The sequence below is a fragment of the Diuraphis noxia genome, unplaced genomic scaffold (genome assembly GCF_037042655.1).
Source record: "Diuraphis noxia isolate RWA-SAM2 unplaced genomic scaffold, SU_Dnox_SAM2 contig0004, whole genome shotgun sequence".
NCBI lineage: Eukaryota > Metazoa > Arthropoda > Insecta > Hemiptera > Aphididae > Diuraphis > Diuraphis noxia.
In genome coordinates, this window is record NW_028301714.1 from 51,262,442 (window position 1) to 51,286,020 (window position 23,579).

The 23,579-nt window shown below is 28.1% G+C and overlaps 2 protein-coding genes across 2 annotated transcripts; both read left to right on the plus strand.

Annotated features, from left to right (window-relative positions):
* The first annotated feature begins 18,841 nt into the window (after window positions 1–18,841).
* Window positions 18,842–23,041, plus strand: COX6B (Cytochrome c oxidase subunit 6B). The gene is made up of 3 exons (XM_089226605.1): window positions 18,842–18,983; window positions 21,432–21,521; window positions 22,723–23,041. The coding sequence occupies exons 2-3, from the start codon at window positions 21,445–21,447 to the stop codon at window positions 22,889–22,891; spliced, it is 246 nt and encodes an 81-aa protein (XP_089082731.1). The 5' UTR covers window positions 18,842–18,983; window positions 21,432–21,444; the 3' UTR covers window positions 22,892–23,041.
* LOC107171215 (telomerase RNA component-interacting RNase-like) lies at window positions 18,843–20,499 on the plus strand. Its single transcript, XM_015521443.2, has 2 exons — window positions 18,843–18,983; window positions 19,630–20,499. The coding sequence occupies exon 2, from the start codon at window positions 19,671–19,673 to the stop codon at window positions 20,088–20,090; it is 420 nt and encodes a 139-aa protein (XP_015376929.1). The 5' UTR covers window positions 18,843–18,983; window positions 19,630–19,670; the 3' UTR covers window positions 20,091–20,499.
* Window positions 23,042–23,579: the final 538 nt, after the last annotated feature.

The window sequence follows — 23,579 nt, forward strand, 5'->3', positions numbered from 1 at the left end:
ATATAGAGTATAAACTTTCTATTATAATCTAAAATCAATTGTTACCACGAATGCTGGAGATTGAGACACGTGTCTTGTAATCTCTTTCACTATGGTCGATTCTGATGGCATAACTATTTCCATGTTGGTTGGCTTGGCCGGTTGATCGATTTGAACACGCGAGTTTGGTAAATCCTCGTAGAAGGGAATTTCAAGCTTATTTTCTGATCCGCTTCCTAAACGAACGTTATGTTAAAAATATTGTTAATTACTATTGTAGGCAGGTCGATATAATATGTATTATAATAATTCTTTTTATATATTCCACATTATTGTTGGTGCCACCATCGTCCTATTAATAGAAAAGATCCTGTCAATATTTATTTCTAAAAAATAAATAATCTAATATACCAACTACTTTATACAATTAACAATTAAATCATGTAATGTCTGACTCTTGAGATAGTTATTAAAAATTTAAATTTTTAGATACTATTCAAAAAGTACTATAGAGTATAAATTTTCTATTATAATCTAAAATCAATTGTTACCACGAATGTTGGAGATTGAGACACTGGTCTTGTAATCTCTTTCACTATGGTCGATTCTGATGGCATAACTATTTCCATGCTGGTTGGCTTGGTCGGTTGATCGATTTGAACACGTGAGTTTGGTATTTTCTCGTAGAAGGGAATTTCAAGTTTATTTTCTGATCCGCTTACTAAACGAACGTTAGGTTAAAAATATTGTTAATTACTTTTGTAGGTAGGTCGATATCATATGTATTATAATATTTCTTTTTATATATTCCACATTATTGTTGGTGACACCATCGACCTATTTATAGAAAAGATACTGTCAATATTTAGTTCTACAAAATAAGTAATCTCATATTCCAACTGCTTCATACAGTTAACGATTAAATCATGTAATGTTTGACTCTTGAGATAGTCATTAAAAATTTAAATTTTTAGATACTATTCAAAAACTACAATATAGAGTATAAACTTTCTATAATAATCTAAAATCAATTGTTACCACGAATGTTGGAGATTGAGACACTGGTCTTGTAATCTCTTTCACTATGGTCGATTCTGATGGCTTAACTATTTCCATGTTGGTTGGCTTGGCCGGTGGATCGATTTGAACACGCGAGTTTGGTAAATCCTCGTAGAAGGGAATTTCAAGCTTATTTTCTGATCCGCTTCCTAACGAACGTTATGTTAAAAATATTGTTAATTACTATTGTAGACAGGTCGATATAATATGTATTATAATATTTCTTTTTATATATTCCACATTATTGTTGGTGCCACCATCGTCCTATTAATAGAAAAGATACTGTCAATATTTAGTTCTACAAAATAAGTAATCTCATATTCCAACTGCTTTATACAGTTAAAGATTAAATCATGTAATGTTTGACTCTTGAGATAGTTATTAAAAATTTAAATTTTTAGATACTATTCAAAAACTACAATATAGAGTATAAACTTTCTATTATAATCTAAAATCAATTGTTACCACGAATATTGGAGATTGAGGCACTGGTCTTGCAATCTCTTTCACTATGGTCGATTCTCATGGCATAACTATTTCCATGTTGGTTGGCTTGGCCGGTTGATCGATTTGAATACGTGAGTTTGGTAATTCCTCGTAGAAGGGAATTTCAAGTTTATTTTCTGATCCGCTTCCTAAACGAACGTTATTTTAAAAATATTGTTAATTACTATTGTAGGTAGGTCGATATAATATGTATTATAATATTTCTTTTATATATTCCACATTATTGTTGGTGACACCATCGTCTAATTAACAGAAAAGATACTGTCAAGATTTAGTTCTACAAATTAAGTAATCTAATATACCATCTGCTTTATACAGTTAACGATTAAATCATGTAATGTCCGACTCTTGATATAGTTATTAAGAATTTAAATTTTTAGATACTATTCAAAAAGTACTATAGAGTATAAATTTTCTATTATAATCTAAAATCAATTGTTACCACGAATGCTGGAGATTGAGACACGTGTCTTGTAATCTCTTTCACTATGGTCGATTCTGATGGCATAACTATTTCCATGTTGGTTGGCTTGGCCGGTTGATCGATTTGAACACGCGAGTTTGGTAAATCCTCGTAGAAGGGAATTTCAAGCTTATTTTCTGATCCGCTTCCTAAACGAACGTTATGTTAAAAATATTGTTAATTACTATTGTAGGCAGGTCGATATAATATGTATTATAATAATTCTTTTTATATATTCCACATTATTGTTGGTGCCACCATCGTCCTATTAATAGAAAAGATCCTGTCAATATTTATTTCTAAAAAATAAATAATCTAATATACCAACTACTTTATACAATTAACAATTAAATCATGTAATGTCTGACTCTTGAGATAGTTATTAAAAATTTAAATTTTTAGATACTATTCAAAAAGTACTATAGAGTATAAATTTTCTATTTTAATCTAAAATCAATTGTTACCACGAATGTTGGAGATTGAGACACTGGTCTTGTAATCTCTTTCACTATGGTCGATTCTGATGGCATAACTATTTCCATGTTGGTTGGCTTAGCCGGTTGATCGATTTGAAAACGCGAGTTTGGTAATTCCTCGTAGAAGGGAATTTCAAGTTTATTTTCTGATCCGCTTCCTAAACGAACGTTATGTTAAAAATATTGTTAATTACTATTGTAGGCAGGTCGATATCATATGTATTATAATATTTATTTTTATATATTCCACATTATTGTTGGTGACACCATCGCCCTATTAATAGGAAAGATACTGTCAATATTTAGTTCTACAAAATAAGTAATCTCATATACCAACTGCTTTATACAGTTAACGATTAAATCATGTAATGTCCGACTCTGGAGATAGTTATTAAGAATTTAAATTTTTAGATACTATTCAAAAAGTACTATAGAGTATAAACTTTCTATTATAATCTAAAATCAATTGTTACCACGAATGTTGGAGATTGAGACACTGGTCTTGTAATCTCTTTCACTATGGTCGATTCTGATGGCATAACTATTTCCATGTTGGTTGGCTTGCCCGGTTGATCGATTTGAATACGCGAGTTTGGTAATTCCTCGTAGAAGGGAATTTCAAGTTTATTTTCTGATCCGCTTCCTAAACGAACGTTAGGTTAAAATTATTGTTAATTACTATTGTAGGCAGGTCGATATAATATATATTATAATATTTCTTTTTATATATTCCACATTATTGTTGGTGACACCATCGTCCTATTAATAGGAAAGATACTGTCAATGTTTAGTTCTACAAAATAAGTAATCTAAAATACCAACTGCTTTATACAATTAACGATTAAATCATGTAATGTCCGACTCTTGAGATAGTTATTAAGAATTTAAATTTTTAGATACTATTCAAAAAGTACTATAGAGTATAAACTTTCTATTATAATCTAAAATCAATTGTTACCACGAATGTTGGAGATTAAACACGGGTCTTGTAATCTCATTCACTATGGTCGATTCTGATGGCATAACTATTTTCATGTTGGTTGGCTTGGTCGGTTGATCGATTTGAATACGCGAGTTTGGTAAATCCTTGTAGAAGGGAATTTCAAGCTTATTTTCTGATCCGCTTCCTAAACGAACGTTATGTTAAAAATATTGTTAATTACTATTGTAGGCAGGTCGATATAATATGTATTATAATATTTCTTTTTATATATTCCACATTATTGTTGGTGACACCATCGTCCTATTAATAGAAAAGATACTGTCAATATTTAGTTCTACAAAATAAGTAATATAATATACCAACTGCTTTATACAGTTAACGATTAAATCATGTAATGTCCGACTCTTTAGATAGTTATTAAGAATTTAAATTTTTAGATACTATTCAAAAAGTACTATACAGTTAAACTTTCTATTGTAATCTAAAATCAATTGTTAGCACGAATGATGGAGATGGAGAAACTGGTCTTGTAATCTCTTTCACTATGGTCGATTCTGATGGCATAACTATTTCCATGTTGGTTGGCTTGGTCGGTTAATCGATTTGAATACGCGAGTTTGGTAAATCCTTGTAGAAGGGAATTTCAAGCTTATTTTCTGATCCGCTCCCTAAACGAACGTTATGTTATAAATATTGTTAATTACTATATTAGGCAGGTCGATATAATATGTATTATAATATTTCTTTTTATATATTCCACATTATTGTTGGTGCCACCATCGTCCTATTAATAGAAAAGATACTGTCAATATTTATTTCTACAAAATAAATAATCTAATATACCAACTACTTTATACAATTAACGATTAAATCATGTAATGTCCGACTCTTGAGATAGTTATTAAAAATTTAAATTTTTACATACTTTTCAAAGAGTACTATACAGTATAAATTTTCTATTATAATCTAAAATCAATTGTTACCACGAATGTTGGAGATTGAGACACTGGTCTTGTAATCTCTTTCACTATGGTCGATTCTGATGGCATAACTATTTCCATGCTGGTTGGCTTGGCCGGTGGATCGATTTGAACACGCGAGTTTGGTAAATCCTCGTAGAAGGGAATTTCAAGCTTATTTTCTGATCCGCTTCCTAACGAACGTTATGTTAAAAATATTGTTAATTACTATTGTAGACAGGTCGATATAATATGTATTATAATATTTCTTTTTATATATTCCACATTATTGTTGGTGCCACCATCGTCCTATTAATAGAAAAGATACTGTCAATATTTAGTTCTACAAAATAAGTAATCTCATATTCCAACTGCTTTATACAGTTAAAGATTAAATCATGTAATGTTTGACTCTTGAGATAGTTATTAAAAATTTAAATTTTTAGATACTATTCAAAAACTACAATATAGAGTATAAACTTTCTATTATAATCTAAAATCAATTGTTACCACGAATATTGGAGATTGAGACACTGGTCTTGCAATCTCTTTCACTATGGTCGATTCTCATGGCATAACTATTTCCATGTTGGTTGGCTTGGCCGGTTGATCGATTTGAATACGTGAGTTTGGTAATTCCTCGTAGAAGGGAATTTCAAGTTTATTTTCTGATCCGCTTCCTAAACGAACGTTATTTTAAAAATATTGTTAATTACTATTGTAGGTAGGTCGATATAATATGTATTATAATATTTCTTTTATATATTCCACATTATTGTTGGTGACACCATCGTCTAATTAACAGAAAAGATACTGTCAAGATTTAGTTCTACAAATTAAGTAATCTAATATACCATCTGCTTTATACAGTTAACGATTAAATCATGTAATGTCCGACTCTTGATATAGTTATTAAGAATTTAAATTTTTAGATACTATTCAAAAAGTACTATAGAGTATAAATTTTCTATTATAATCTAAAATCAATTGTTACCACGAATGCTGGAGATTGAGACACTGGTCTTGTAATCTCTTTCACTATGGTCGATTCTGATGGCATAACTATTTCCATGCTGGTTGGCTTGGTCGGTTGATCGATTTGAATACGCGAGTTTGGTAAATCCTCGTAGATGGGAATTTCAAGTTTATTTTCTGATCCGCTTCCTAAACGAACGTAAGGTTAAAATTATTGATAATTACTATTGTAGACAGGTCAATATAATATGTATTATAATATTTCTTTTTATAAATTCCACATTATTGTTGGTGACACCATCGTCCTATTAATAGAAAAGATACTGTCAATATTTAGTTCTACAAAATAAGTAATCTCATATTCCAACTGCTTTATACAGTTAACGATTAAATCATGTAATGTTTGACTCTTGAGATAGTTATTAAAAATTTAAATTTTTAGATACTATTCAAAAACTACAATATAGAGTATAAACTTTCTATTATAATCTAAAATCAATTGTTACCACGAATGCTGGAGATTGAGACACGGGTCTTGTAATCTCTTTCACTATGGTCGATTCTGATGGCATAACTATTTCCATGTTGGTTGGCTTGGTCGGTTGATCGATTTGAATACGCGAGTTTGGTAAATCCTTGTAGAAGGGAATTTCAAGTTTATTTTCTGATCCGCTTCCTAAACGAACGTAAGGTTATAATTATTGTTAATTACTATTGTAGGTAGGTCGATATCATATGTATTATAATATTTCTTTTTATATATTCCACATTATTGTTGGTGACACCATCGACCTATTAATAGAAAAGATACTGTCAATATTTAGTTCTACAAAATAAGTAATCTCATATTCCAACTGCTTTATACAGTTAACGATTAAATCATGTAATGTTTGACTCTTGAGATAGTCATTAAAAATTTAAATATTTAGATACTATTCAAAAACTACAATATAGAGTATAAACTTTCTATAATAATCTAAAATCAATTGTTACCACGAATGCTGGAGATTGAGACACGGGTCTTGTAATCTCTTTCACTATGGTCGATTCTGATGGCATAACTACTTCCATGTTGGTTGGCTTGGCCGGTTGATCGATTTGAACACGCGAGTTTGATAAATCCTTGTAGAAGGGAATTTCAAGCTTATTTTCTGATCCGCTTCCTAACCGAACGTTATGTTAAAAATATTGTTAATTACAATTGTAGGCAGGTCGATATAATATGTATTATATTATTTCTTTTTATATATTCCACATTATTGTTGGTGCCACCATCGTCCTATTAATAGAAAAGATACTGTCAATATTTATTTCTACAAAATAAGTTATCTAATATACCAACTACTTTATACAATTAACGATTAAATCATGTAATGTCTGACTCTTGAGATAGTTATTAAAAATTTAAATTTTTAGATACTATTCAAAAAGTACTATAGAGTATAAATTTTCTATTATAATCTAAAATCAATTGTTACCACGAATGTTGGAGATTGAGACACTGGTCTTGTAATCTCTTTCACTATGGTCGATTCTGATGGCTTAACTATTTCCATGTTGGTTGGCTTGGCCGGTGGATCGATTTGAACACGCGAGTTTGGTAAATCCTCGTAGAAGGGAATTTCAAGCTTATTTTCTGATCCGCTTCCTAACGAACGTTATGTTAAAAATATTGTTAATTACTATTGTAGACAGGTCGATATAATATGTATTATAATATTTCTTTTTATATATTCCACATTATTGTTGGTGCCACCATCGTCCTATTAATAGAAAAGATACTGTCAATATTTAGTTCTACAAAATAAGTAATCTCATATTCCAACTGCTTTATACAGTTAAAGATTAAATCATGTAATGTTTGACTCTTGAGATAGTTATTAAAAATTTAAATTTTTAGATACTATTCAAAAACTACAATATAGAGTATAAACTTTCTATTATAATCTAAAATCAATTGTTACCACGAATATTGGAGATTGAGACACTGGTCTTGCAATCTCTTTCACTATGGTCGATTCTCATGGCATAACTATTTCCATGTTGGTTGGCTTGGCCGGTTGATCGATTTGAATACGTGAGTTTGGTAATTCCTCGTAGAAGGGAATTTCAAGTTTATTTTCTGATCCGCTTCCTAAACGAACGTTATTTTAAAAATATTGTTAATTACTATTGTAGGTAGGTCGATATAATATGTATTATAATATTTCTTTTATATATTCCACATTATTGTTGGTGACACCATCGTCTAATTAACAGAAAAGATACTGTCAAGATTTAGTTCTACAAATTAAGTAATCTAATATACCATCTGCTTTATACAGTTAACGATTAAATCATGTAATGTCCGACTCTTGATATAGTTATTAAGAATTTAAATTTTTAGATACTATTCAAAAAGTACTATAGAGTATAAATTTTCTATTATAATCTAAAATCAATTGTTACCACGAATGCTGGAGATTGAGACACGTGTCTTGTAATCTCTTTCACTATGGTCGATTCTGATGGCATAACTATTTCCATGCTGGTTGGCTTGGTCGGTTGATCGATTTGAATACGCGAGTTTGGTATTTCCTCGTAGAAGGGAATTTCAAGTTTATTTTCTGATCCGCTTCCTAAACGAACGTTAGGTTAAAAATATTGTTAATTACTATTGTAGACAGGTCGATATAATATGTATTATAATATTTCTTTTTATATATTCCACATTATTGTTGGTGCCACCATCGTCCTATTAATAGAAAAGATACTGTCAATATTTAGTTCTACAAAATAAGTAATCTCATATTCCAACTGCTTTATACAGTTAAAGATTAAATCATGTAATGTTTGACTCTTGAGATAGTTATTAAAAATTTAAATTTTTAGATACTATTCAAAAACTACAATATAGAGTATAAACTTTCTATTATAATCTAAAATCAATTGTTACCACGAATATTGGAGATTGAGACACTGGTCTTGCAATCTCTTTCACTATGGTCGATTCTCATGGCATAACTATTTCCATGTTGGTTGGCTTGGCCGGTTGATCGATTTGAATACGTGAGTTTGGTAATTCCTCGTAGAAGGGAATTTCAAGTTTATTTTCTGATCCGCTTCCTAAACGAACGTTATTTTAAAAATATTGTTAATTACTATTGTAGGTAGGTCGATATAATATGTATTATAATATTTCTTTTATATATTCCACATTATTGTTGGTGACACCATCGTCTAATTAACAGAAAAGATACTGTCAAGATTTAGTTCTACAAATTAAGTAATCTAATATACCATCTGCTTTATACAGTTAACGATTAAATCATGTAATGTCCGACTCTTGATATAGTTATTAAGAATTTAAATTTTTAGATACTATTCAAAAAGTACTATAGAGTATAAATTTTCTATTATAATCTAAAATCAATTGTTACCACGAATGCTGGAGATTGAGACACGTGTCTTGTAATCTCTTTCACTATGGTCGATTCTGATGGCATAACTATTTCCATGTTGGTTGGCTTGGCCGGTTGATCGATTTGAACACGCGAGTTTGGTAAATCCTCGTAGAAGGGAATTTCAAGCTTATTTTCTGATCCGCTTCCTAAACGAACGTTATGTTAAAAATATTGTTAATTACTATTGTAGGCAGATCGATATAATATGTATTATAATATTTCTTTTTATATATTCCACATTATTGTTGGTGACACCATCGACCTATTAATAGAAAAGATACTGTCAATATTTATTTCTAAAAAATAAATAATCTAATATACCAACTACTTTATACAATTAACGATTAAATCATGTAATGTCTGACTCTTGAGATAGTTATTAAAAATTTAAATTTTTAAATACTTTTCAAAGAGTACTATAGATTATAAATTTTCTATTATAATCTAAAATCAATTGTTACCACGAATGTTGGAGATTGAGACACTGGTCTTGTAATCTCTTTCACTATGGTCGATTCTGATGGCATAACTATTTCCATGCTGGTTGGCTTGGTCGGTTGATCGATTTGAATACGCGAGTTTGGTAAATCCTCGTAGAAGGGAATTTCAAGTTTATTTTCTGATCCGCTTCCTAAACGAACGTAAGGTTAAAATTATTGATAATTACTATTGTAGGTAGGTCAATATAATATGTATTATAATATTTCTTTTTATAAATTCCACATTATTGTTGGTGACACCATCGTCCTATTAATAGAAAAGATACTGTCAATATTTAGTTCTACAAAATAAGTAATCTCATATACCAGCTGCTTTATACAGTTAACGATTAAATCATGTAATGTCCGACTCATAGTTATTAATAATTTAAATTTTTAGATACTATTCAAAAACTACAATAAAGAGTATAAACTTTTTATAATAATCTAAAATCAATTGTTACCACGAATGCTGGAGATTGAGACACGGGTCTTGTAATCTCTTTCACTATGGTCGATTCTGATGGCATAACTACTTCCATGTTGGTTGGCTTGGCCGGTTGATCGATTTGAATACGCGAGCTTGGTAAATCCTCGTAGAAGGGAATTTCAAGTTTATTTTCTGATCCGCTTCCTAAACGAACGTAAGGTTAAAATTATTGATAATTACTATTGTAGGTAGGTCGATATAATATGTATTATAATATTTCTTTTTATAAATTCCACATTATTGTTGGTGACACCATCGTCCTATTAATAGAAAAGATACTGTCAATATTTAGTTCTACAAAATAAGTAATCTCATATACCAGCTGCTTTATACAGTTAACGATTAAATCATGTAATGTCCGACTCATAGTTATTAATAATTTAAATTTTTAGATACTATTCAAAAACTACAATAAAGAGTATAAACTTTTTATAATAATCTAAAATCAATTGTTACCACGAATGCTGGAGATTGGGACACGGGTCTTGTAATCTCTTTCACTATGGTCGATTCTGATGGCATAACTACTTCCATGTTGGTTGGCTTGGCCGGTTGATCGATTTGAACACGCGAGTTTGATAAATCCTTGTAGAAGGGAATTTCAAGCTTATTTTCTGATCCGCTTCCTAACCGAACGTTATGTTAAAAATATTGTTAATTACAATTGTAGGCAGGTCGATATAATATGTATTATAATATTTCTTTTTATATATTCCACATTATTGTTGGTGCCACCATCGTCCTATTAATAGAAAAGATACTGTCAATATTTATTTCTACAAAATAAGTAATCTCATATTCCAACTGCTTTATACAGTTAACGATTAAATCATGTAATGTTTGACTCTTGAGATAGTTATTAAAAATTTAAATTTTTAGATACTATTCAAAAACTACAATATAGAGTATAAACTTTCTATTATAATCTAAAATCAATTGTTACCACGAATGTTGGAGATTGAGACACTGGTCTTGTAATCTCTTTTACTATGGTCGATTCTGATGGCATAACTATTTCCATGTTGGTTGGCTTGGTCGGTTGATCGATTTGAATACGCGAGTTTGGTAAATCCTCGTAGAAGGAAATTTCAAGTTTATTTTCTGATCCACTTCCTAAACGAACGTTAAGTTAAAAATATTGTTAATTACTTTTGTAGGTAGGTCGATATCATATGTATTATAATATTTCTTTTTATATATTCCACATTATTGTTGGTGCCACCATCGTCCTATTAATAGAAAAGATCCTGTCAATATTTATTTCTAAAAAATAAATAATCTAATATACCAACTACTTTATACAATTAACGATTAAATCATGTAATGTCTGACTCTTGAGATAGTTATTAAAAATTTAAATTTTTAAATACTTTTCAAAGAGTACTATACAGTATAAATTTTCTATTATAATCTAAAATCAATTGTTACCACGAATGTTGGAGATTGAGACACTGGTCTTGTAATCTCTTTCACTATGGTCGATTCTGATGGCATAACTATTTCCATGCTGGTTGGCTTGGTCGGTTGATCGATTTGAATACGCGAGTTTGGTAAATCCTCGTAGATGGGAATTTCAAGTTTATTTTCTGATCCGCTTCCTAAACGAACGTAAGGTTAAAATTATTGATAATTACTATTGTAGGTAGGTCAATATAATATGTATTATAATATTTCTTTTTATAAATTCCACATTATTGTTGGTGACACCATCGTCCTATTAATAGAAAAGATACTGTCAATATTTAGTTCTACAAAATAAGTAATCTCATATTCCAACTGCTTTATACAGTTAACGATTAAATCATGTAATGTTTGACTCTTGAGATAGTTATTAAAAATTTAAATTTTTAGATACTATTCAAAAACTACAATATAGAGTATAAACTTTCTATTATAATCTAAAATCAATTGTTACCACGAATGCTGGAGATTGAGACACGGGTCTTGTAATCTCTTTCACTATGGTCGATTCTGATGGCATAACTACTTCCATGTTGGTTGGCTTGGCCGGTTGATCGATTTGAATACGCGAGCTTGGTAAATCCTCGTAGAAGGGAATTTCAAGTTTATTTTCTGATCCGCTTCCTAAACGAACGTAAGGTTAAAATTATTGATAATTACTATTGTAGGTAGGTCGATATAATATGTATTATAATATTTCTTTTTATAAATTCCACATTATTGTTGGTGACACCATCGTCCTATTAATAGAAAAGATACTGTCAATATTTAGTTCTACAAAATAAGTAATCTCATATACCAGCTGCTTTATACAGTTAACGATTAAATCATGTAATGTCCGACTCATAGTTATTAATAATTTAAATTTTTAGATACTATTCAAAAACTACAATATAGAGTATAAACTTTCTATTATAATCTAAAATCAATTGTTACCACGAATGTTGGAGATTGAGACACTGGTCTTGTAATCTCTTTCACTATGGTCGATTCTGATGGCATAACTATTTCCATGTTGGTTGGCTTGGTCGGTTGATCGATTTGAATACGCGAGTTTGGTAAATCCTCGTAGAAGGAAATTTCAAGTTTATTTTCTGATCCACTTCCTAAACGAACGTTAGGTTAAAAATATTGTTAAATACTATTATAGGTAGGTCGATATAATATGTATTATACTATTTCTTTTATATATTCCACTTTATTGTTGGTGACACCATCGTCTTATTAACAGAAAAGATACTGTCAATATTTAGTTCTATAAAATAAGTAATCTCATATACCAACTGCTTTATACAGTTAACGATTAAATCATGTAATGTCCGACTCTTGAGATAGTTATTAAGAATTTAAATTTTTAGATACTATTCAAAAAGTACTATAAAGTTAAACTTTCTATTATAATTTAGAATCAATTGTTACCACGAATGTTGGAGATTGAGACACTGGTCTTGTAATCTCTTTCACTATGGTCGATTCTGATGGCATAACTATTCCCATGTTGGTGGGCTTGGTCAGTCGATCGATTTGAACACGCGAGTTTGGTAAATCCTCTTTTGACTATTGCTTCCGCTTGGTTATGTAATGGTACAATAATTCTACTGCACTAATATTGCCAAGTGTAAGACTTTCAAAGAAAATCCTCTTTGACATTTTTTTTAACGCTTTATTCACAGTAAACGGATGTATTAAAATGAACAATATTATGGTTTCAATTGAATGAAATAACGGGTAGCTCATTCGTAGTTATGTATTTATTATAATAATATTTGTCTCCAATCAGCGTTGCCCGGACAAAAATTTGTTTTTGTTTAAATGCATACCTAAGCATTTATTATAAATACTATACTGTATTTGTTTCTGCAATTAGCGAATAATGTACAATGATTTATCATTCTCCTATTATTACTATTATATTACGATAATCTGTATACTAAATGAAATTTTATGAATTTATATCATGCTATTATCATCAGGATTAATATTTTTAACATCAGGTTAGTTTTGGGTAGGTTTACTAATAATATAACGCAATATTTTTTTTTTTAAAAGAACCTTGCAAAATTTATTATTACATTAATTATATTAATTATATTATTTATATTAGTAATTTGATATCAAATTAATTATAATTTATATCATAATATTACCTTTAGTTTAACATCTCAATTTTATGATATAATGTGCGTAAGATATCAGGATGATAAGTGATGACAATAAGAAGGCTTGAGAGCGACAATCAGACATCTTCAGACTTAGATTGTTTAAATAGACCGAGATATATTATTATAAATGAAGGTTATTTCCAAATTTTATTTTTTGGTTTTAAAATTAAAATGCAAATTCAATTTTAACAATATTTTCACTGGTGACAACGATACTACCTATATGAATTGAAGTTGGATCTAAATATACTTTTTGTCAACTTTTTAAATTAATTAATTAATTAGTTAATTTTTAAGTACCACTTGAAAAATTATTGTCATCACATGTTGTGTAAGTTTCCTTAGCACATTTTCTTGTTAAACGACATATTACATCTCCGTGTTGTTTAAAATATGAGGAATTACACGTTACGCGTTTTTTTAATTTTTTTATTCACTGGTAGGCTTTATCCACATCGTAAACGAGAACGCGCGAATCAACCCGGTCAACTACAGTCATAGTTTATACGGAAAATGCATCGAAATGTTCAATTATTGCGTATCATATTCGTCTTCTTAATCAATTTAACATAATATAGGTAATATAGTTAAATAAATATTGAATTAAACATTTAATAGATTTCAATTCATAAATTGTAATTTTTTATTTTGTTGTGGCACAGCATTCGGCCATTTCCAGTTTACTAAAGAGTTGAATTTGTCTAATTTTCACTCTCTGAATTTATAATATCTATTATGTAAAATGGCTGAAAATAATGAATTATTCTAACTTATTCAGTATACTATTATACTTGATATAATAATAACAGACGCTTTTTATTTATTTAAATGAATGATAGTCTTATTGTGGATTCATTTTTGAATTCAACACTATTCTAGCACTAAGACTAAACTATATTATTGTTACTATACTTATCATACTTATCACACCGGCGTTTACGGCTCCTGAAGTGTTGTACAGCGGTCGAGCGCTGGACGTATGGGCACTGGGGTGCACATTTTACGCATTTGTTTACGGTCGGCTTGCGTACACCGCGGACTCGGTGCTAGCAGTGCACGAGCAGATCCGCACGCAACCGGTACAGTGGCCAGTCGAACCGGAAACGTCTCCACAACTGGTGCACCTGTTGCACCGTCTCCTTGACAAAGATCCAGATACCAGGATCACGTTACCAGCCGTCAAAAAACATGACTGGGTGACAAGGGCGGGGGCTGAGACGCTGCCCAGTGCCCACAGAGCGAGACAACTATTGCCAGCAGCCGGTTGAGGTCAGCGAAGAGGAAATGATGAACGTCATCAAGTCCATACCCAAGCTCAACACCCTGATACTGATCAAAGCTATGCTGAAGAATCATTCGTTTCTTGTGAGTATACACGCGAATTATAATTAGAATGCGAATTTATATGACTGTAAATATAATAATATAATATATAAAAACCTGCAAATATCCGATAAAAATATATACTAAATATTGTAATATAAATAATGTATTCCAGTGTGATTTACTTTTTTATAAAATACAAATTTAATTATTAGTCTATGACTGTCCAAAAAATATATTTATGCTCTTATTATTTTTGTATTGGTTTTGTTCATATATTTTGGTATACATTTTACTATTGTTTATGTATAATATATGTATATCTCACTTAATTTTTTTACCCTGTGTGATTAAATATTAACTAAAAGAATAACAACTATAATTTGTTTTATTCTTTACCTAAATCTAAACCACTATATTATATTATATGTACTATGTAGTGATAACCGATAGGAAATAATATTGTGAGACAATTGTCTTACAGCCAAAAATGTGTCAATAGTAAAATAAATTACTTACACAATAATATCATCTAATATACTTAGTAATATTAGACCAAAATTGTTATTTATAAATATTATGATTTTAAATCATTGAATTCAAATTTAACACATCTATTACTCTATCAAGGCACCTTATGAACAGCACTCACTTAACCATTTTTATTTTTTTTTATCATCATTCTTGTTTAAATGTCTCATTACTTCTAAATTTAACTTAAAGAAACAATAAATAAAACTGTGCTTATATATTTTTTAAATTTTTCAGTTACCGTATGAACTACTTACGTGGAACCTTTTTTTAAATTTTTTATGTTTAGGTTTAAAATTTAAAAATTAATAAATTATTTTCATTGAATTTTTAATGAATTTGTCAGTTTGAATTTCTAAAGCTTATAAAAAAAAATCTTGCTTATGAATTTTTAATATTTATAAAATGAAACTGTCAAACTTTTAACTTAAAAAATACAAATATATTAGAACTTAAAAAAAAAAATTAAAAACCTAATTTTTAATTTTCATGGACAGTTTAAACCTAGTCAAAAATGTAATTTATTTAAAAAAATATTTCAAGTAAACAAAATAATAATATAAACATGGAGTAAAATTAAAGTATCTGCGGTTATTACCACAAAATAAGAAAATCGCTCCATGAGAAATCGAGTAAATGTAAAATAGCTGAATACATTTTGAAATTTTTTTGTGTTAAAGGTACTTATCGAAAATTTCATATGCCTATAAATAGTAACACGAGTCAAAATATTTTGAAAATTGTGTATGGTGTATATAAAATGCTAATATTATCACATTCAGTGAAATTTTTATGTATCTAGTGTAATCTTTTTTGTTTATGTTTTTAATGTCGCTTTTAAAAACTTTTGTGAATTTAAATTCCCCCTCTATGAACCAACTAGATTCACTTTCTCGCCTGAAAAGATACTGAAGTTTAGACAAAATTAATCAAAATTTCAAAGATTTGCAAATTATTTTATACAGGATATTTCTATGGATTGAAAATTTATAGCGAGGTTACTCATCATAAGTAGTTCTTATTGTAACCAACGAATCTAAAAAATATACCAAACCAATTTTTATAGATATTGTAGTTTGAAATTTGATAAAAACTGTAGGTATTTGAATGAAGAATAATGATTTTTTTTATAATCTTTAAAACATTTTTCGTGAGTAGGTAGTTAAAATTTTTTAAGGATATTATTATATTCTTTAAACACAATAATATTTTCAAATGCAATTTTTTAGCAGACCTCTGTGTCACTAAAATAATAAAATAAATTACTTTAAGAACAATTCAACAATTGTTTCATAATATATACTAATATATCTATTCAGTACTTTCCACTTGGTAACATTATAGACTGCAGACAGACACTCTTCAGTCTTCACTTAGAACCGTTTTTCGAATCGTGTTTTTTAAAAATTTTTTGGCTGTGTTCCAGAAAGTTTCGAAGTATTTAACCTACATATTCGGACAGCCATGGAAATTTCCAATCCATCTATATTAGCCAAAAAGGACTCATGCCTTATTAAAGGACTATACAACTAAAAAATCCTAATTTTTTTTATTGTGTGAAAATGTAGTGCTTAAAAAAAGAAAAATTTTTGTCGGACAATTGCTTCGGTGATTATTAATTATAAGTCGCGTAAAACGCGTGACGTCATAAAATCACACCGTCCGCCGGGCCGTATCTAAAATACGCGCGTTGTAGTTATTTCACTTAATTAAAATAACTATAGAGAAAAATTGATTTAAGGTATAACGGTGTAAGTTCTAAAGTACATTTATAAGAAGGTTAAAAATTTCTTTAGATGATCATATTATTTTTACAGTATTAAAATTTGTTTCAGGGTAGTTTACAAGAAAGACAAAAAATTAAAATATAAAAAATAGCAAATATAATATTATATTAAATAATATTATACACTTTTAATTAAAGTTTAAACTTTAAACAAATGTGTTATTATAATATTTATAGTTAAAGAACTAAAATAAATATGCAAAAAAACCTCACAATAAAATATATATTAATTCAAACAGAAATACATAGGTATGTTATACGTAATTGAATTATTATAATATATAATAATAGCTAATTTAGCTAATTAAATTATATTTTTAGGTAAATCTTTAATATCTCTTTGATTTTAATTCTTCATAAGGAAGGTGAAGTGTTGGATAAATTTGATAAAATTTTTTGGGATGTAGTATTACATATTTACATTCTCTTTGTACGTCAAATTGCTGTGGTAAAATTTCTTTTTCAGCTTCTTCGATAATTGTTGTCATTATACCATGTTTCCAGTTATTTTATTCTTTATTGTGTTTGTTTTATACTATAGTCTATAGGGAATAGAGTTGTTATTCCATCATGTGTGGTAAAAAAAAATCGTAAACGTTATCCTAAGGAGAACGGATTATATGTTGGTTTTCAAAACGCGTAATTCGTGTAATCTATTACTTAATACAATCCATTAGACATTTAACATTATAATTAATAATAAACTATATAAAAAAATAATATCAAATAATAATATGTAAGTTGTTTTATTGTAGTATATACTATATACTTACCTAGCTGTATTCAATTTTAAGAACCTACCTTATTTGAATTAGTACCCATGTATATTTTATTGTGAGGTTTGTTTTACATATTTATTTTAGTTCATAAAACTATAAATTATAATTATAATAACACATTTGTTCAAACTTTAATTAAAAGTGTATAATATTATTTAATATAATATTATATTTGCTATTTTTTATATTTTAATTTTTTGTCTTTCTTGTAAACTACCCTGAAACAAATTTTAATACTGTAAAAATAATATGATCATCTAAAGAAATGTATAACCTTTTTATAAATGTACTTTAATAACTTATACCTTAAATCAATTTTTCTCTATAGTTATTTTAATCGAGTGAAATAACTACAACGCGTGTATTTTAGATACGGCCCGGCGGCGGACGGTGTGATTTTATGACGTCACGCGTTTTACGTGACTTATAAATAAACACCAAAGCAATTGCCCGACAAAAATTTTCATACCACCAGTTTTTCTTTTTTTAAGCACTACATTTTCACACAATAAAAAAAATTAGGATTTTTTTAGTTGTATAGTCCTTTAAGTAATTTAAAATTTTACAAAGCAAACCAAGAATCCAGGTGACTGTTTTCTGTACGACGCGTAACTGGTATCCGTGCATCATTTTTGATTTGTTGTGTAGTTATAGACGTTATAGTTATAAAATAGAAAATACTCACATGTAATCAGATAGTTCCAATATTCATAAGATCCGACTTTCTAGATCCATAACATTCAACTATAGTCCTTTAGCCCTTATACCTTAGTATTCTCGTCTATGCCTTATACTTGATTTCTATTCTCCCCGGAACTATAGTTCTATCATTGATTATAGAATAGACTATTCTAAAATCACCGGCATTCATATTGAAAATAGCTTTCTTAGTTTCTTACTTTGTTGCTTAATTAATTTCGAGTTGTTTTTTTGGTAGCACTGTTTAAATTTTCTCTTCCAGTTAACCATATTGTTTCTGAACTCAGCAGATTGATTTTTTCTTTTGTATTACACTATCATTTTTTTTCTCGATTTCGTTTTATGAGTTTATGACTGTGTTAGTGTGTTCGTAAATTGAGAACATACAATTTTCTTACTCTTTTGAAAATAGCAGAGACGCAGAGTTCATCTAAAAATACTCAATACAATTATCGAATCTACTTTTCAGGTAATTAATTATGTATTTTACCTCATTGAGATTATAGCCTATATAAATTATAAAGTATTATTTTATGTGCGTTTGATCTGTATGGAATTATTCTATACTCCCAAAAATGCATTTATTTCATAATTATTATAAGTAATTTATTGTGAATGTATAGTGACTTAAATAATCCTATCAAGTCTACAGTATTCAAATCTTACGCGATTGTTATTATTTATTATCAACAGTATTCTATAGCTCTTAATTAACATGTCTTAAGGTTGAAAGTTAAGAAGACCTTCAAAGGTCAACACAGTTTTAGGTGAATTTGGTTTATTATAGGTACTTTTTATTGTATATGTGGTGTATCATAATATGTATGTTATATTCATGGTTTTAAAGTTAATGCTTTATTATTGTGTCAAACTGACCATAGATAAGAATAATTATTAACTATTACAGTAAACTCCAATTAGTGTCCTATCTAATATTTCATGTAGTTATTAAGTTGTAAATATAAAGTTGTTACCATGTGTATATACTTATTTGTTAACTTTAAGCTGAAAACGTTAAAAAATTTTGGAACTGGGGATTTTGGCCTTCTTTTGGCTGTAGTAAAATTTAAGATTTTAGAACCGTAATGTGATGTGCGAGAGTTTCTTGATTATAGGTGTTGAGTGAAAAAGCTGATTACAAAGCGTGTTTGCAATCATGTCAAGCTATAACAATCAACATGCCCAAAATGCATTTAAAAATGATGGCTCATTCCTAGAAGTATATCAACGTTTTGAACAACAACAACAGCAGCAGAAAGCCAGAATTGGAGAACTACCAATACCTGAAGTACAAGTATCTCAAACTTCATCTGCTGCTGCTGCTGCTACTTCTACTAATACTACTACTTCGGCAGTTGCCTCTGAAAAACGATCTGAAACTCTTAAAATGTTGCCAATAATTGGCAAACGTAAAAATAAAGCATTAAAAACGGGTGTGGTAAAAAAGGTTAAGCCCGACGATGAAAAAAAAGTATCTAAACCTACAGATGCTTGGTCATTGTATTTAGATGAAGTTAAACGTTACCAGGAAACAGTGGGAGAACAGGATAATAAAACTAGACCTCTTGTAAAATAACCAATTACAAAATCCTGCTTTATACATTTAATCTGTAAATAAATACAATACTTTAAAAAGTAAAATACGAACTAGTAATGTGTCTATGTTCAATCAAAAATCATTTTTAACATAATTGCTTTGGTTGTTACTTTTTAAAAAATAAGTTATAAAATTATATAAGTGTACCTACAACATAATGATTAAACTAGGGTTTTACTTTTATTTTTAAACTTTTAAATGTATACTTGTTTTAAAAAAAAATTTATATGCATTTCATGTTTTTACTATTGTTTTAAAGTTTTATTTTATGTTTAAGTATACTTAACTGATAATTTATATTTTAGATATGTAACAAACTATGCTGGTATTATATTTTATGCTTATTCTTAAAAGCCTATAATAAACCTTGTTTTTGGATGAGTTGTAACTTGTATTGAACTTGAGTTTTTATGTGAAATTTCAAAAAATATATATATATCATTAGTTAATGAATAAATGGTTAACCCATCTAATCATTCTCTTATATTTTCAAGATCATATAATACTATAAAATCTTTGTATAATTGATAAATATGACTAAAATAGTTGATGTACTATTGAGAAAATATCTGTGGATCAAGGTTTCTCTATACTTAAAATTATGAACCTAATTAATTAAAGTTTTTAGTTTGTATTGAAAAAAAAAAAAAAATAGAGTTCTATTAGAAATTCAAATTATACAACCTTTGAGTAAGTTCGCGACCTTTGTGAGTATACAGGTGAATTTAAGATAATAATAATTATTATTATTTTACTTTCAGCTATGATAATTACTGAATTTAATTTTAATTTTTAACAAAACTATAAGTTATGCTTTTTTAAATTTAATTTAGTGATAAATCAACAATAAATTGTTGGGTGAAAAGTAAATATAAATAAATTTTATCTTAAAAGTAAATCAGACAAAATATTAAATAACTAGGTATAAAGTGAAAAGTAAAAATAGTACAATTTAAATATTTAATAAAATCAAGATATAAAAAAGTTGTATTTAAAATGTTGATTAACAACAAAAATTAGATTCTTATAATTTAATAATACAAATTCTTTTATGCCTATTTTTTTTAAGTATCTGATTTTTGACAAGTGTATTATATAATTCAAATCTTAATTTTTTTTAGTAAATACTTGATTGTATATATTTTTGGTATTATTGTTACCATTTGTTAAATTGTTATATTCCTACGTTAAATTAAAATTAATGTAGCAAAATATGATTTGAACCTTCCCAATAAAGAAATATATTTCCATCCTAAAGACATAACTTTTGTTAAAAATGTACCTTTTCAAAAATATATTTTTATTTTTTATTTTTTTTAGCATATCCAACACAATGGTTCTTGAAGTAGAGGGAGTCAAACTTGAAACTGCACCATGGGATCCTCGTTTCCCAAATACCAATCAAACCAAGTAATGTTATATATGATATATTAAAAACTGAAATAACTTAATATTTTTTTTTTTTCTTATTTCAGTATTGTTTTCATATTTTCAAAATGATTAATATGACTAATTAAATTGAAATATTTTCTTTTTTATAAAGTGTTTTATTAGGATATCCTAAATCTGAAACTTTCTCTTTCTTTACATATCATATACGATAAATAAATATAGAATTTAAACTCATCCTTTACAATTTTGCATTTTTAGTGTATAGTAGAAGTGCTAATGGGCTAAAGAACCTCCTTTCCATTGTCCTTATAATTATAATTATTTTAATATTTATCAAGACAGTTTCAACCTTACCTATAGCCAATATTAAATAAATTGTACATTTATAAACGTTTTACAGATTATCCAAACTCTTTTTCAAATGAAAATGCTCTGGGGGTTCAGACAAATCCTGGTTCTAGCTTGTGCATTTGCCTTATCCCATAAGGCCATTGGTACTGATTGCCCTGCCAAGTGCTTAAAACCAACCAGTACATTACATTTTGATAAAGAGCCTGTACATATTTCATTCTTTATAAAAAATGAATCATTAATGATACAAAATTAAAAAATAAACTAAAATTAATCAAAAATAAACTAAGCGTAAACCAAGATTACCAAATAATTTTTTTTATTGTTATTTAAAAAGTTGAGAATTTTCAATATCGACCTCCCAACTAGATCCAATTTTACTAAAACCTTAAGTTAAAGTTTAACAGAGCATTTTTTCCACTAAAAAATTTGAGAAGTTGAACAAAATCTTTTGAATAGCTTATTTAAATGTCTTAAATTATTAACTAGTACAGAATAAAAATAAAATTCTACCTAATTATTAATTATCGAGCACCCTTCCTCCGAATTGAATAATTGTGTGTACATATTATCATAGTGATGGATAAAATTATCAAAATAATGCGTCAAATATCCCAATCAATTACATTGTTATATTTAAAGTTCTATAGGGAAACGATTTCTTAGAAATAAAAACAGCACTGTTTAAATTTTAATATTAGATAAAGATATTAACTGTGATAAAAAAAAAGTGATGATCGTAAAAAGTCTGAAGTCAAAATTAGGAATATAACGAATAAACAACATATTATAGTTATAATGTTATAATGTTTCTTCATAGTGTACTCAGAAAAACATACTATTAATATTTTAATTTTTTATGTCCTAGGTACTGTTATCAAAGCTTTTTAGATTATCAACGTTGCAAAAAAATAAGAGGTGAAGAGTTTGATGCATGCCAATATTACAAACGTGTGTCCAATTCCATATGCCCAAATGCATGGATTGATAAATGGAACACTCAAATCGAAGAAAATCGATTCCCTGGCAATATATAATTGCTTTAAATTATAAAAATTCTTAATAAAATCTAGTGTCATTTACAAATGTATTACTTATGTGTAACATAATTTCTTGTCCAAAGTTTTATGCTACTAATTATGTGAATTACAGTTAGGTATATACAATAAAAATTCAATGTTTTACTATTTTTATTTTATTTTCTTTATTAGTAATGTTAAAAACATAACATAAAACATTTATTGTATAATAACATTCAATGATTAATAAGTTTAATAATAACCTGTAGTCACCCAATAAAAATGTACAGTTAATGTAACATTAAATATCATTTTAAAGGAAAAATGTTTAATATAAACTATATCTCAATTAAGCTTATTATGTGTTAAAATCACAGAATTAACAAAGAGAATACTTTTTTGTACAACCATTAGGACAATTTTACACATTCTAGACTGAGGAGATGAATGGTATTGATTTTCGTTTATTTATTTATTCAAATGTCATTAAATGCTTCAATATTTGTCTTCATTTCTGGTAGAAAAGTTAATATAATTGATACTTAGAAGGGTTAAAATAAAAAAAAACCAAGTTCTAGTAAACATAGTTCAAGGAATTAAATTTCATGTTGTTAGTGTTAAACATATTTTAATTTTATCATAAATCACTTTTACTAAACTTAGGTAAAACGCTGTTAAAAATAAATATTTGAGTATGTAGGGTATA